Here is a 16,688-nt window from a genome sequence, read left to right as displayed (position 1 = left end):
TGCGAAAACAACTATAATGCGGTATACAAAAGCAAGAGCAGGGGTTGTGCAGGTTGGAGGCTCATCTCCACAGGAGTCCCCAGATTTTAGGGGAATGGGGAGCAGCCATATACAAGGCCTACTGCCAAAGGCTTTTCAGAAAGGAATCCACCATAGTGCCCATATTGAAACTTAGGGGAGACACCAGACATTTGGCTTACATGCAGCAGGCTATCCTTGAGGTCCTAGCCAAAACGTTAGCTAGAACATATGAGAAACAGGCACCCTCACCATCGAAAATGGTCTGGGACTTCTTGGAAACTCTTGATTTGCTGAGTCTCGACCCAGAGGGGGAGGATGCTCTTGGAGTGCCTATAAACAGAGAACAAGTCTTGGCAGCTATCAAGTGTCTGAAACCAGCAAACAGCCCTGGGGCCGATGGTCTTCCCTCTGAGTTTTACAAGATGTTTGCCTTGCAGCTAGTGGACCCTCTGATGTAGGATTACGCTGAGTCCTGGAGGACATAGACCCTTCCGGCTACCTGAGGGAGGCGTTGGCAGTTATGATCCCGAAACCAGACGGAGACCCCGAATTACCTGATTCATACAGACCGATCTCACTTCTAAATCTTGATATGAAAATACTTAGTGGAATCATAGCAGCAAGTCTGTATCCCCACATGCCTCACACGACCCATACTGACCAGGCTGGGTTTATTCAGAAACAAAGCACCACCCACAGCTTACGACACCTGGCATATGTTTGGCATGCCCCATGCTTACTGAAGGATGACTATGCAATGGCGATCCTTGATATATAACAGGCGCTCGATTCAATCAATTGGTCATATATGTGGTTGGTCCTACTGAGATTCGGAGTGGGCCTGGATTTTCATAGATGGGTGCAGCTGTTGTACACTGCCCCGGTCGCCCGGGTAAGGTTGGGAGATTGATCTCTGAGGCATTTCGGTTGCAACGGGGCATGCAACAGGGGTGCCCCTTGTCCCCACTTGTCTTCGCACCCACCATGGAGCCTTTTGCTGCCACACTGCGGAGACGGTTGGCGTAGTGGGGGGTGAATCTCGGGGTGACAAACCATGTAGTATCTTTATATGCGGACAACACTGCTGTGTTCGCCCAAGAAACCAGAGCAGTTGGTACCTGTCATTATTAAAATTCTTCAGGATTTTGAGACCTTTTCAGGGCTCCATATAAACCTGAGGAAATCTAAACTGATCCACATGGGGAAAATGGCAATGAGGCCAAAGAAGGAGTTGCCCGAGGTGGGTCTATCCTGGGCTACTGAAGGGACTAGGTATTTAGGAATCAAACTAGCACACACAGCCTCATCATACATGAAACTCAATATAGGAAGATTCTTGGAGGGGCTACAAAGCTCTATACATTTCTGGAGGTACCTACACCTATCCCTAATGGGAAAGATTGCAATCGCAAAGATGATCGTCCTCCCCAGATGTCTTTATACAATGCAAAACTCCCTATACAAGATCCCTAGTTATTGCTTTCGAATACTGGAGGGGCTGATGGTGGACTTTCTGTTGGGACTGAAACGGAAACGGGTGCGACTGCGGACACGGCAGCGGGCGTGGGGCGCAGAAAGCCTGGAGATGCCTCGAGTGGAACTATATTATATGGTATCTCACTTACAGCATGTAGTCCACTGGTTGGACGATGAAGAGAATTAGGAAAAACAATTACTGCACGGGTACATGTGGGGAACAATCCTCCCTCCCTGGGCTCTTGATGCTTGGGGCTGGGGCTCTGGCAGATGTCCCACAGATTGTCCAACATGTTACCAGGATATGGGAAAGGGTGGTTTTTAAAGTAGTAAAATGTGCGCCTCAGGCCCCAAATATGCCATTATGGGTGGTGAAACCATTTTGAGAGGTAGCTGATTCCATGTCGGTGCGGAGATGGCCAGAGGGGTGGGGGTGCCACCAGATGGGAGACCTTTATGTTAGTGGGAGATTTATTACAAGGATGGAAGCGAAAGCAGCTTTTGGTTTAGGAATGGGCCAATTCTTACAATATGGGAAAATATCGAGAGTGGCGCGCAAACTCTGGCCATCATTCCCGGTGGAGCCCCCTTGGACCAACGTCTTGTAAACTATGCTTACTATGGCAGAGGGCCGTCGGTTAGTCTCACATCTATATCACTCGGACTGGGAGGATGACCCGGGGGAACCTCTTCCCATCCAGGACAAATGGGAGACCATAATTTGGGAGCCTCTAACTGCCCCTACCTGGAAGTAAATACATGAAGGAGTTACAGGTTAAAGCCGTAAATACTAATGCACGTTTTAAACTTATCCAATATAATTTCATACACCAAACAAATCTCACCCCACGGACTCAGAGCTGGATCTACTGGGAATATTCGAACGAATGTCCTAGACGTGGAGATATAGACGCAGAATTTATTCATATGGTATGGGCATGCCGGCAGCTGACAACATATTGGGTGACTGTCCTGACCCGATGGAGGGCGGCCACAAGGTGGGTAGTATCCCTAGAAATAACGACAGTGTTGCTGGGGCTGGTTCCAGCACACACAAAAAGGAAGCCGAGTAGGAAATTCCAGGTCTTGTCCTGGCGTAAAGATGAATTGCGATAGCTTGACGATGCATCTCGCCTCCGACTATAGAGGCATGGCTAAGGGACATGAGCGAAGAGGCAGCTGCAGAAGCAGTCCACATGAAACTAATCCGGAAGGACGAAAAATGGAGGATGACCTTTGAGCATGGGCAACAATGTCGAAGGATTTACAAAGCCCCCCAGATTCAAGAGAAACAGGACCTTAGTACTGGGACCAGAGGGTTGAGTCCCTGCCAAAAATAGATCAGGGAAAATAAAATCAGGAAAGACCTACTGGGATCCTCCTTGATTATGAAGAGAGGCTAGGCATAAGTTACAATTTATAATTAACAACCACAATATGGAAATGGGAGGAGGGTGTGACTGTTAGGGAGTTAACAGTTAATGATTGACAAACAACATGGAAGGCGAGCATGGATGTAAATGTTACTGTGTGCTATATTTGGCGAAGGTCTGCTTTTGGGACACAAGGGAAGGTTGAGGGGATGCTGATGGATCCTAATATGTACATGTATGTTCTTATGATTGAAATGTTAATAAAATTAAAGGAAAAAAAGAGTTAAAAATGCGAAAAGGCCTCTGAGGAAGACCTTGTGGAAGAGGAAGTGCTTTGACTGAATCAGAGCATACTAGGACCAGGTGTTCTGAAGTAAAGTCAGGGGTGACCTTGGTCAGTTCGAAGTGGATTCAGCTCGAAGTCGGACACTTGAATCAGCAGTTGATGCACTGCCACCACTGGTGATGTTGGGCCAATGTCAGTGGAGAAGGAACCAGCATAGATTTTGGAGCTGGAATGGAAGTCTGCGCCAGAGGTGGTGCAGAACCCAGGATGGGTTTGAGGGTCACAGATGGCACAGATAATGGATCTGCCAGTGGTAACTTAACTGGATGCCCTGTGGGCCCTTGGAGCCCAAAGGTGTGCCAGAGGGAGCCAGCAGAGTGCCGAAAATATGCAGCATGGCCTCCTTAAAGGCCTCAACCTTCTGCGGTGTTGCAGATGGCTCGAGAAAATAGGGAGGCACAACTGAACCAGTTGAGGAATCTACTCCACGATCGGCATCTGGGGCAAGATTGATTGGCACCTTAACACCACCTGACTTCCCTTGGGACAGAGAGTGGCTGGCTGTTGTTGAGTCCCACTTTAACTTCTTATGCTTCTTCTTAGAATTAGATTTGGATTTACCAGATGACCTCGCACACGAATTGGATCGGTCACAGGAGTGGCCTTGAAAGCAGGAATGAGTCTGTGCCCTCGACTTGGAGCAGGAGCGGAACTTACATGTAGTCTATCACTTATTTCGGTGTTTGGTAGCAAACAGTTTTCATTTCACGATCCTGAATTGCCTTCGGGTGAATGAAATAAAAATGTTCGCATGACTTGGAGTCTTACACTAAGCCCAAACACCAGAGGCACACCTTGTGCGGGTCCACCATCAACACCTGTTTCTGACAGTCATGGCATAGTTTGAACCCTTTAGTCCTTGCTGGGGGACACCATTCCCTTAGATACATGAAAGGAGTTTTGAAAGAATTTGTGAACCAAAGAAAAGAGAGCAGAGCTCTAGATCCACAATTCAAGGCATTGAAAGAAAGAACAGACATTGTCACATGGGGTGGCATCTATATGTGGCTCCACTCCATCACTTACTGCATGGGACAAGATCAAAACAGCTTCATTTACCAGCACACCGGAGCATTGCTATGGCCTGGTGCCTGCCGAATAGTCTAATGGTGAGGAATATGCGGTTAGAAGTATCCATCAGAATTAATGTGCTTTAAAGATTTTCCATGCAACAGAACTCACCTAGAGGGACTTCTTCCATCTCTGCTGAAAACTGCACTGTTTCAGAGAGAATGGGTGGGACGTCAGAATTCTTTATCGCCACACTACGATGAGAGAAATATAATCAATGTTAATGAGATTAAAACACGCTTCCTTGTCTAGTGAAGCCCTTAAACAAAAATAGGCACAGGTAAAATTTTATATATTAAAGAGTTTGGTACAAGTTGTGAACTGAAGCCTAGGATCCACAAATACAAATCAATAGAAGGGATCTCTTGACAAGGAGGTCATAATCTGTCATAGGGCACACCGACGCTACTCAAAATTACAATTGCTACTTTTTCCTTTTTTCCACAATTACACAATAAATAATCCAACCAACTTGCAATAAGGAATATTCTACTTACTTTTTTATCATAAGTATCTGTTCGTACCATGTAGTGCTGTAGATTAACATGCTTAGCATTATCCTGCAGTCTAGTTTTGACCTTGGCTCCTTTTTGCAAGTAGAATATTGTCTGGGCAGAGCAGGGAAATTCCTCCAAGCTGTAATGCAGCAGTTTTGAAAACATTTGACCATCCATCTAGCTATGCCAGCTTTTGAAAGAGCCTGGCCTTTATGTGGCAGGGTAAAAGCAACATAAAGTTGTTGAGTTTTGCAAAAGAGCTCAGTTCTATCAATGTAATACATGAGAGCACACTTGACAGCAGGGGTGTGAAGGGCCCTCTCTGCCACAGAGTATGACTGTGGGGAGAAGCATGGGAGCTCAATGGTTTGAATGAGTTGGAATGGAGGAACCACTTTCAAAGGGAATTTAGGGTTGGTTCTAAGCCAATCCTGTCTTTCTGAACCAGAAAGAAAGGCTCTTCCAGGGTCTTAAATTGGCTAACATGCCTTAACAATGTGATATCAGCAAGGAAAGCTACTTTTCAGTAAAGGAATTGTAATGGGCACAAATGTAGAGGTTCAAAAGAAAAGCTCATGATTCTGTTAATGTTCCGCACACGGTCAGGAGGTACCCTGGGTGGAATAACTGTTTGAGTCCTTCCATGAAACCTTGATGACAGAGATTCTGAATAACAACAAGTGTTTCATATTCTTCATATAACTTTCAATGGCATCCAAGTGAAGACGTATGCAAGTAAATGCAAGGGTCGATTGCTGTAGATGACGGAGTTAGCAGAGAATATATTGAACTGCAGGTTTAAGCAGATCTATTTGCTTGGGAATGCAGTTGCCAAAAAATATTTTCCACTTCCAAATGACAAAATTGGTGGTAATGGACGATGTGAATGTTTTCCAGGCTGTAATTTTGGATATGGATGGGTACTATACACCAAAGATTTTGCATTGGAATTACCAGGTACAAGTTCCTTCAACAGAAACAAGGAAAAATGACTAAGCGGAAGAGTACATCGCAGAGGTAAAGAAATTACCTTTAGACTGCAAATTTGGTGTATTACAAGACAATTTCATACGGGACCTGTTGGTGATGCACGCCAAGAATCTAGCCATTCAGGAGCATTTACGGGTCAGTGGTGATTTGGCGTTAAATGATGTGTTGGCAATTGTTTTAAAAACTGAGATGTCGAGTAGGTGTGCTAGGGTGTTAAAACAGAATGCAAAAGATGATGACACTGTTCGAAATTGAGCATCTAAGTACAGTGTAAAAGATTCCAAATCCAAAGATCAAACCAGATGTTAACATTGTGACAGTAAAGAACATTTGGTATTTACCAAAAATTGGCCTGCTGCCATGTAAAAGTGTAGCAATTGTGGCATTGTAGGGCATTTTGTAAAAGTGTGCAGGAGAAGGAAAGACTATCACGTGTGTGAGTGAGCCAGTAAGTAAGGAAGATAAGAAAACTTCAGAAGGTGACAACGAGCACTGTCACAATGTAGCTAGTTTGTGTAGAAGCCTTGTTTTGAATGTTGATGGTAAATCTCACAGACCTAAATTTGAGTGCTGGATGACTGTTGTTGATGTATCCTTAAAGATTTATGCAGATTCTGGGTCCCCATAAACTATCATCAACGAGGAGCTGCGGAGAGAAAGAATTGTCAAACAAAGTTGGAGGGGTCCTCAGGGTTAAAGTGGATAACGTATTGACATGGTTGGGTTTAGGTGGTTTAATTTGAGATTCAAGAATAGGCTGACTCGGGCGGATTGCATGTTGCTATGAAAGGGCCCCCTTGTGTTTGGTTAGTTTGACCATGGAAATTTGCACATTGTGCTTGATCCCAGTAGCAAAGAGCAAGTAATGGTGGTTGATAAAGGAGTGCATATGGGCAATGATATGCTCAAAAGATTTCCAAAGGTTTTTAGTGGTAGGTTGGGGAATTTGAAAGGATTTGAGTACAGAATTATTTTGAAGGATGATGCTAGACCTAATGTCCACAAGGTAAGGAACATTCCTTTCATGGTTAGGGATGAAGTCTCTGAAGAGCTGGAGAAGAAGTTTTCTTTGGGGTTATTGAACCAATAGAAGACTCTGATTGGGTTTCCCCCATTAGTGTTGGCTAGACGAAGCAATGGCAACATGTGCTGTGTGTTGACTTATGCCATTTGAACAACATCATAATTGTTGGCGAATTTCTGTTGCCAAGAATTAATGTGCTGGTAACTTTTGTCAGAATTGGCAAGTGGTTATTCACCATTGACCTATTGTCATCACACCACCAAATTTCTTTAGCTCAGGATACCCAGAAACATACATCTTTTGTCACCCCTGATGGGTGTTTCCAATTTAAGCTCACACCATTTCACCTAGAGTCGGCGGCTGCAGTCTTTCAGTGGTTTAAGTTTTAAATTTTTGGGAAAGAAAAGATGTAAAGGTATTCCAAGACAATATTTTCATTTTTGGTCCAAATGGGGACGAACACGATAAGGGGTTGATGAAGGTGTTAAATATTTTGGAATCCAAGGGTTTAACAGTAGAATTTTCAAAGTGCACGATAGTGGCATGCCTGCTGTCAGAGAAGAATGGAGTAAAACATAAAAGAAGGATAACGTTTTACAAGCAGTTATGACTTACTTGATTGACGGTTGGCCAAGGAAAGAGGGTATAGATCAATCTATGAAATCATTCCAGGAGGTAAGGACTGACTTGACTGTTGGAAGTGGCACAATTCTGAGAGAACAAAAAGTAACTCCACTACAAGATTTGCGAAGAATGGTTATCAGTTCGGAGCAAGAGGAACATTCTAGAATTACTGGAACCAAGTCTATTGCGATGAAGATGTTTTGGTGGTCAGGTATGGATCTTGAGGTGGAAAGATATGTAAGAGAGGGCCCCAATTGTGTTTTGGCTGATAAATCTTTACAGACTTTAACACCAACTATGAGTAAATGTTTGATTCCAGTTGACATTGTAGGACCCTTTGGGAAACCTCAGAAGTATGTGTTGGTTTTTATTGACTTCTTTTGGCAATGGCGTACCGTGAAGGTGGTGGAAAAGGCAACTATGGATACAGTTTGTGAATTCCTTGAACAGATTTATACATTGGAAGGCATTCCTGCCATCATTTTGAGCGACAATGGAATGAAATGTGTCTCCAATAAAACTAAGCTTTATCTTGAAAGCAGTGGTGTGAACCATGAGACCACTGCACTAAACAATCCCAGTGGCAAAAGGTATGGTTGGCAGATTTAACCGTGTGATCAAATGTATCATACAGTTATGTAGGGCAAGTAATGAGGACTGGGTTACTCAACTGGGTAAAATGGTTTGGGCTTACAAGAGTTACTAATAATCGATCAAGTGGAGTATCTCTGTTTATGATGAGGGGTAGGAATCCTGGGACCAAGTTTACACCTGGTTATTTCATATCTGTGTGGAATAGTAGTCAGTTAAAGGAGTGTGGGGAAAAGTAAGAGAGAGTCATTATAAAGGTAAGTTGTATTATGATACTAAGAGAGGTTCAAAATGGGTGAAGGTCAAAGTGGGTGACTGGGTTCGGATTAAGAAACTGGGTTTAGTAGCTCAAGGGAATTGTCGATTTTATGAACTGGAGGAACTTTTTGAAGTTTTGTGTAATTCAGTGAGGTTGATTAACGGTAAAGTATGGAATCTTAATTGAGTGGCTGTGGATCCAAATGAGATATGGAAGCAAGTTCATGGGGAGTCACATAAGTTTGAAGCTGACTTTTTGGAGGATTTTGAGATGATGGAAAGATGGTCAGCAATGGAAGGGAACACAAGGTACCTGTATATTCAGATATTCTGGAGGAGAGCAGTGAGGCTGTGATGATTGAAGACAGGGAAGTGGCGTTGGAAGAAGCTAATGTGGGAGTGGTGAGTAGTCTGGAGTCACTTCTAGGACTGCTAATGGGAAAATTCATGTACATCATGCTGGACAAGACATTGACAAAAGAATTAGGAAATTGTCAAAATGTTTAGAGGATTATGAGTATGGTAATGTAGAATGCATTTTGTGGTTTATTTGAGTTTTTCTCATTTTGTATTTAGGCCATAGGGTTATTATCTTTGATGTCTGTGTTTTTGTTTCCAACTTTAAGTTAATCAGTTTTGATGGGTTTTTTGTCAATATTTTTGTTTTTTGTAATAAAGAGGGGGATGTGTTGTGGGCTTGTTGGTAAGGTCATCCATGTGTGGAACCTACAATGTAGTGAGGGTTTTGTGATTATGCACAGAACACTGGAGAGGCGACGGTTGGGAAACGGTGGGAAGGAATGTTGGTGATGTTGGCTACTGCAATCTATACTTCAGGCTGCTCACAAAATAAAGTAATTCACTTCTCCAAGGTGTGGATCTTCCTTTCAACAATACCTCCCACCACAGCAAAGGAGCCAAGAAGCATCTTGGTAATCTATGTATAGCCCATCATCAGTCTAGTGAGAAGGAAAACAACAGTCTGCCTCATCGTCTCTAGCATGTGGAACATCTTGAGGGTTCTCTATGCCATCTGTGTTTGGCCACATAATGTCTCAAGTCTCAGAAAATACTGATGATGAGACTAATACACTTCCGAAGATGGTCTTCTAGCATAACTGGCTATGCCCTTGTAATCTCATAAAGAGACATTGGCTATGATCTAGCTGAGCTCGGGTGGAGACCAGACATCAGGGTCACAGTTGGAGACAGAATTTGTGCCACTGAAGCTGGGGGTGGGGAAGGGGCAGGCACCGGCATTGCTGGAACCAGTATGGCCTCCATCAATGAAGTTAAGGTGTGGCTCAGCATTGGTGAGGGTACATACAGAGGTCTAATGGGTTCACAGTTGGTGCTGGAGCAGGAGCTACAAGCGGAAGTCCGACTTGGTTTCCTGCAGAAGCAGGGACCAAAGGTACTCCAGGAGAATCCAGAATTGATCATAGAAGCTGCAGCAGTGCCTCCTAAAAGGCCTCCACCTGCTGCGGAGATTAGGATTCACAGAGAAATTCTGAGCGCATTGGAGCATGTGAACCATGGTTGGAATCTGCCCTGAGGGGAGGCCTACCATCTGCACTTCTGTGTTTACAATGAGATTTGGAACATCCTTTCTCTTACACTTACCAGAGGATGGGGACCTGGACTTCTAGCAGTACAGTTTTTTGTGCTCTGTGACATACAATTTTGTCATCTGATCCCTTAAGGCCTTTGGACGCATAAGAGAGCATTTGTTCAATGACTCTGAATCATGCCTACATCCACGATACCACAAACAGATGTAATGCGGGTCTGTGCCATATATTTGCTTTCTGTAGGTGTGGCACCGACTGAAACCTCTAGCCTGAGATCCCTAGCAAAACATCTTCAAAAAAAAGAGTTTTTAAAGTAGGTAAGACGCTGACGAAGTTCAGAAGTGGAGTTCCAGATCACCATCGAAGAATGAGGAAAATAAGGATCTGACGCTAATGTGCAACACTTGCACACATATATGGCTTCCTGCTAACATTTGCAAAGGAGCAACAAAGTTAATGCAAAGTCTGATGGCACCGCCTATCAATGCGTAGGAGCAATTGCTAATAACGTTTCTGGATTTTGTCTGATGATTGCAGGAATTCAAAAGGCAAGGCATCTGCAGTTACAATCATCTATCAGAATCTAGAGAATGTCAAAATGAATTTGAGTAAGGAGCAATGCGCACCTCATCACCTCAAATTACTCAAACAGAGAGGCAGATTCAAGTTCCTAAGTTTTAGAATACCCCAAAATCTGAGAACTGAATCAAACCACATGGGGTTTCGAAAACATCTGAAAACCTTTCATACCAGCTTTTGTAGTAAACCGGTCACAGCTAAAGAAAATTGGCACAGTTATAGCTCACTTATCTGACAAAAACTACCCTAAAAGATGACGTTGTCTTGAAGACTTTTAACACTTTAAAGCAACTGACAGAAGACATTGAACACTTAATAAAATTCCCAAATAAATAAATATAGTGGCTAAAATAGATGCCCAAGGCTAGCAATTAACGCATCTTAGGAGAGATAGGAGAGTTTCAAAGTTGCCTGATAATCTACTGTCTTCTCGCCTTCTACCTTTTAGACTCTCCAATATGTCCATTACGAAGCAGTGGCCTCTGGTTCATAAACTGTGATTTCAGTGAAAGTCATAGACAGTTGCGTGGGTTTGGAAACCCCGTGGGCTCCTCTTTCAAAGGTGGGCCACCCAGGCATGTGAAAGCTTTAGCAATGAAGCAAAAGCAAGACACACACAGAATAGACTTCCATGAAATTACAAATCACAATCACTATAGTGGTGGCTAGGCGTACATTGATGTCAATAACACTAACAGCCTTATTGCGAGTATGGTGGTCCATAGGACCGCCGTACTCACTGTGGTGGTCCCACCCCCTGCACACTGCGGGCCCGCAGTGTGTGGTCGGAGCGCTACAGGAGCAATGTGTCCGCCGGGGAATCCAGGATCCCGCGCTGTTGTGCAGCTGTCAGGAGCAGGAATATCCTGGGAGTGCCGCTGCAGCACCACCAAGCATATTCTGAGTTGATTGTCAAGTACCTTTTTCAAGGTGGGGAGCCTGTCATGGAAAGGGGGGCAGAGAGGCAACAAAGGGGGCCCTAACAGAGCCCTCTTGCTGCCTCTGGGAGTGAATGCAGGTGGGCACATGTTGCCCACCTGGAATTGCATCCCTGTCCCTGCAGAGTGTGGCATGCATGCCACACCATGCAGGAACATACTGCAGGCGCTGTCAAGGCAGCGGGCAGCATGTTAGGCTCTCGCATGATCATCATAACAGCTCACCGCCGGGAGACCACCCCAGCACTGGCTGCCCACCATTGAATATAATCGTAATCCGGCGGGCAAGCACACCACAGCTTTGGCAGTCCTCCTGTGGGTGGCACTGCAGGGGGCCGCCAAACCCATAATAAGGCCCTAAATGATAGAAAGACCAGCAATGTGATCATGTAGGGATTTTTTTTTCCAGCTAAGAAGTGCAGGCAGAAAGCACTACCCAGTGTAAGAGAAACACCGATACCTCTAAAATAGCATCATTGTGCAATTACATTTTTGCTTATTTTTCTAGGGCACTGGTTGAAGTAACTAAACAATGTGAGTAAGTGCACATGATCCATAAAGCATTGTTCAATCTAGAACTTATTTAACCGGCTAACTGAACATTATTCTGTGTTCTCCGGTCTACGAATTTGCCCATTTGTGAAGTCTTGTCATTCCCTTATCGTATAAATAAGTTAATATTGTGCTGCAGAATGAATCAGGGCTCCTTAAAATTCTAACTACAACGTGAATGCATAATAGAATCAAAACTCCAAATAACCATTTGCCACTCATGGCTATAAGTGTGCTTGTGTTGGACATTTTGTTAGTCATTTCAACATACTGGCAATAGCCAACACTGCACAGAATTCAATATCTGCCAAGTGATTGGCAAATCCAGGAAATAAGACTGTTCACTTCACCTGACAGGAGGAGGCGTGTGATTGACCGGCTCCTGCCCACAGCGACTGAAGTTCCTCGTTGCAACTTCCACTACGTTTTCAATTTGAGCTTTCCACCTTTAAACGAAGAAATAAGTTGAATAAAATGAGCATCAGTCAATGAAATTATCAAATTAAAACATCAATGTCTGATTGACAACCAGAAAATGAGGGAGTAGGGTTCTCTTGCAGAAAGTTATTATTTTGTTAAAAAGGATCAACAAGACTGGCAGTTCTGTTATGCAGCAAAGTAAGGTTTGAAGAGGAAATAAACTCAGCTTGCACCAAGATAAACTTTTTAACAGGTACATGTTCAACATGAAGGCCATTCAGAGCTGCTGTCTCGTTAGAAGTGACGCCTGGTTTAGTGAGTGACTAATTAAAGGATTAGACACACGTGATCAACACGTTCTTTCTTTTTTAACTCAATGTGGGAATTTGAATTATTTTATTTTATTTTGATCTTCAGTAAAGTGCTGTCTAATACTCTAAAATATCCTCAACTTGCGTGGGTACACACTAAAATTCTCATGCAGGAGCCTACTGACTACAGGTTCAGTGATGTGGGTCCACTAGATAGTCAGACAAGGCCGTGTCATGCTTAGGGTGCTTCTCCATTATTATGCTACATGCATGGCATATCATTAATATATTTCATACATACATTTCCAGTCTCCACGTTTGTCCTGGAATCGACTTTTACCATTTTATTAATTTATACGTTTTATATAGCACTCCCAGACCCGTGGGTATCAAAGCGCTTTACATACACAAAAGATAATAGCAAGGCGTATCATGATATAAAGATGCATAAAGATATAGGTATAACATTTTAAGACAGCATACATCAAAAGACCATTGAGAAGGTCGTCTTCCATGGAAACACCACTCAGCGATACCAGTAAAAACAGCCACCTGTATATATTCAGCATCCTCCAGTGTCAATCCTTCAAACTCACATCAAGTTGAGGTCACTGTGCGCCCGCCATTTGTAAAGTTATTCCCACCAGTAAATTGAACTAAAGGACGGAAACTACCTTCTCTGGCCACACCATCAGGAACAATATGATGGGGTGCAAGATCCCCGCGGCAAAGAACGACAAAAAGTGAGGCCTTCTCCTTCAATGCAGGAACACTCATTCACAACATTTATCTTTATCAGAGATTGAGCCCTCACTCCTTATTTGGATGGAATAAGAACCATATTTTCCTCCCAAAAACATCACTTTGTTTTAGAGAACCCACTTCCAACAGGTCAGATTTTGTACAAATGTTTGTATCTGTCTGTCCTACTATCGAAATTTCCAAGACAATTTATGTAACCAACCAAAGTTTGCTTCTGAATCCTTCATGTGTTATAAACATGCATGACTGCTCCTCCGCTAAAGGCTGACGCTGTGAAAAATAGCGGCAATAAAACAAATAATTATCAGTAAACATTTATTGTGTGCATACCAGAAGGCGGCCAACAATACACAAAGTCTGTCCAAAAATGCTTGAAAAGTCTGAAACATGAATTAAAAACTCTTAAATCCAGATTAATAGAACCACTAATTCTATCCTATATGCAAATGGTACTTTTTATTTGTTCCATTAAATTCATATTTGTATTTACAGTTAAGTAAGAGAGTGCAACATAAAATGGCCCTTTCACATTACTCCCTAAGTTGCAAAATCCAACGAAATTCAAGAGGAGTGACAAAAGCAAAACAAATTAGAGAAGAAATGACCTCATCCAGAAAAGAAGTAGCAACAAAAAACAATACATTTCAGGTACCTCTATTTGGAGAGCAATTGGACAGCTTTACTGATCAAGGGTGGATAACATGAGATTATGAAAATAAATATGTACTTAGCTGTAACAATAGTTTTGAAACTAGAATACTTTTGTAGATACAAATGCTGTGCATTATTCCGCCACAGAATTACTGGCTACATAATTGTCCTTATTTTTTGTCCCATCTTTGATGGTGGTAAGTGCCATCCCTTTATGACGTTACATGTAAGCGTGCAATTCGCCAGTGCATATGCTTCTATCGCACTTAGGCATACCTTAATCGAAGCATAAGCTAGATTTCATGAGGGTACTTGGACACAATGCAAAGTCTTGGCATTTTCTATTTTTGTTTGTAGGTAACTGGTCTATGTGTAGCGCCCCCCTATTTTTGTAAGATTCTTTGTACCTCTCCCTGATCTAGCTCCCACTCCTGCGAGATTCCTTCTGTCTGGCTAATCTGCTCCGCGTCTATGATTTTCTACCCCAGCATGTGTATCGCTGTCAGTGATATCTTTTTTTGGAGTGCCCATATTCAGATCTCCTGTGCTAGTTTGCATAGCACCATCATGGCAGGCCCTCCTGACACCCCCCGCCCCCAACCACCCACCCTCCCTTGTTTGTTCACGAAGAATATTGGTGTTGGGTTGTCTGTCTGGATCTTTACTATCTCTCTGATATGTTTGTGAAAGGCCTTCAAGTCAAAGAAGTCTGTTGTGAGTTGTAATATTTTTATGAGTTTTTCAGCTTTCTGTGGGTTCCTTTAGCCCCTGATCTGTTGATTCTCCTGCATGCACCCACCCAGTGTAGGTTGAGACTGTTGTGATGGTGACCTAGAGAAGTGGGTATTTTGAGTGGCCTGCCTCTTGTGATGTTTTCTGCTATCCATTACCATATTTACTTTTGCACAAGATCCTCCCAGTCCCCCACAGATTGTAACGATTGGCTCAGCAGCCTTTCTTGGAGGAGTGTCCTATGGAGTCTGGCAGGGGGGATTCATGTAATGCTTGAAGCCATCATTCTCAGCAATTTCAGGTTTTCACTCTCAGATGGTCTCTTCCTGCAGCGGCAAACCTGCTATGTCAATGCCTGCACTCTCTTTTGAACCAGGCATGCCTTTATCGCAACTGAATCTGCCCCAGCTATCCATTTTAGTCATAGGGAGTGGTGAAGACTTCTCATTGTTCGCTTAAAAACTCCGTATGTCTACTACTTCCATCATTATTTGTATACTGTTCTGAAGGTCTTGCGAGTTTGCCTTTCACCATCCAATCCAATCGGTTGGGGTACGCTTGTATCTCCTGCTTTCTCAAGTGAGCTGCTACTTCTGTAAGACATTTTGTAAACACACTTGGTGCTTACTTTATTCCAAGGGTAAAACTTAGAATTAGTAATGTGAATTGTGTACCACAAACTTAAGGGATTTATTGTGCTTGAAGTTCATCAGGGTGTGCAAATATGTGTCCATTGAGGTCTACAGTTGCTATGTAATCCTCTTCTTTTAGCAATGGGATGGCTTTCTACAGTGAAGTTGTCTTGAAATTTTGTGTCTGGTGAATGTCTTCTGTAATCTCAGGTCTATGATGGTTCTCAATATTAAATTTTGTTTGGGGATGAGGAAGCAGAGAGAGTACAGTCATTAGTTTTGTTAGTCTGTTGGCACCTGCCCTACTGGTCCTTCTGTATGAGGTTGTGTATTTCCTGTTTTTAACAGTGTCATTTCCTCTCCTTTGCAAGATCTCCTGTTTGGCTTGACATCTGATGTTATCATTCCTAACTCTAGGCAGTAACTGTGTTTTAAGACGTTCGCACCCATTTGTGATGGGTGATGTTCCTCAATTCCAGGAGCAAACCTCCCAGTCTACTCCCTAAATGTGTTTGATGCTGAGGGCTTCTCTTTGCGAGTCACTTGCTGTCTGTGGCTGATCCACTTATGGTCTGCCATCACCAAAGGCCGTGACTCAAAAGAAGTGACTCCACGCCAATGGGTATGGCCATGCAGTACTAGGTCTCTACACACTCACCCCTTGGGAGCACTGTGTTGGTTGTAGAATGGTCTGCAAATTCTCTCTTTCAATTGCTCTCCTGGAAGGAGGAGTACTCCTACTGTAAGACCACCTGAATTGTAGGGGCCCACTGCCTTTTCCATATGATTGTATTTTTGTATCTGCTGGTGAGAGTCATCAACTGCAGCTCCGTGCGGCTTTCCCCTGTAAAAGACATAATTATCAAAGAAATGTGGACTTCTTGTTTAAAGCTGGATACTATTAGTAAGGCACGTATTCTTAGTGTAGTGTCCATGCACATCGGTCTGCTGGTTGCTTTAGCAGCTTCAAGGGCTGACTTGAGGCTGGAATTTAAGATGGTCTTTCCTGCTTGTATTGCATTTGTATTGTTCTGGGACATGTTGCATCAGTTCTTTCTTTTCCTTCTACCGTTAATAACACTAGAATGTGTGGTGCGTCACTGTGTGGCTGCTGAATGCCTCAACTTTCTTCCTTCCATCTCAAACAGCTTATTTTCCTTCTCTGGGACTGGTCCTTTGGATGCTGGAGCATTAGCCCTTTTCCTCGCAGTGGAGTCTGCAAGCTCATTGCTTGTTGTCTAGTAAGTCTTTCTAGAGGGTTTATATTTC

At 43.3% G+C, this 16,688-nt stretch overlaps 1 protein-coding gene across 1 annotated transcript in view; it reads right to left on the bottom strand.

Annotated features, from left to right (window-relative positions):
- LOC146770883 (rho guanine nucleotide exchange factor 11-like) overlaps nucleotides 1–16,688 on the bottom strand; it is a 304,352-nt gene that overhangs the window by 104,844 nt on the left and 182,820 nt on the right. The window contains exons 14-15 of the mRNA XM_085640387.1: nucleotides 12,262–12,357; nucleotides 4,399–4,481 (exon numbers count right to left, since the gene is read on the bottom strand). Coding sequence (XP_085496513.1) covers nucleotides 4,399–4,481; nucleotides 12,262–12,357 — 179 coding nt within the window. The remainder of the gene's footprint in view (nucleotides 1–4,398; nucleotides 4,482–12,261; nucleotides 12,358–16,688) is intronic.

This window comes from Triturus cristatus, unplaced genomic scaffold, assembly GCF_964204655.1.
Source record: "Triturus cristatus unplaced genomic scaffold, aTriCri1.1 SCAFFOLD_326, whole genome shotgun sequence".
NCBI classification, from domain to species: domain Eukaryota; kingdom Metazoa; phylum Chordata; class Amphibia; order Caudata; family Salamandridae; genus Triturus; species Triturus cristatus.
The sequence above is the reverse complement of the archived record's forward strand: the minus strand, read 5'-3'. Positions and strand labels throughout refer to the sequence as shown.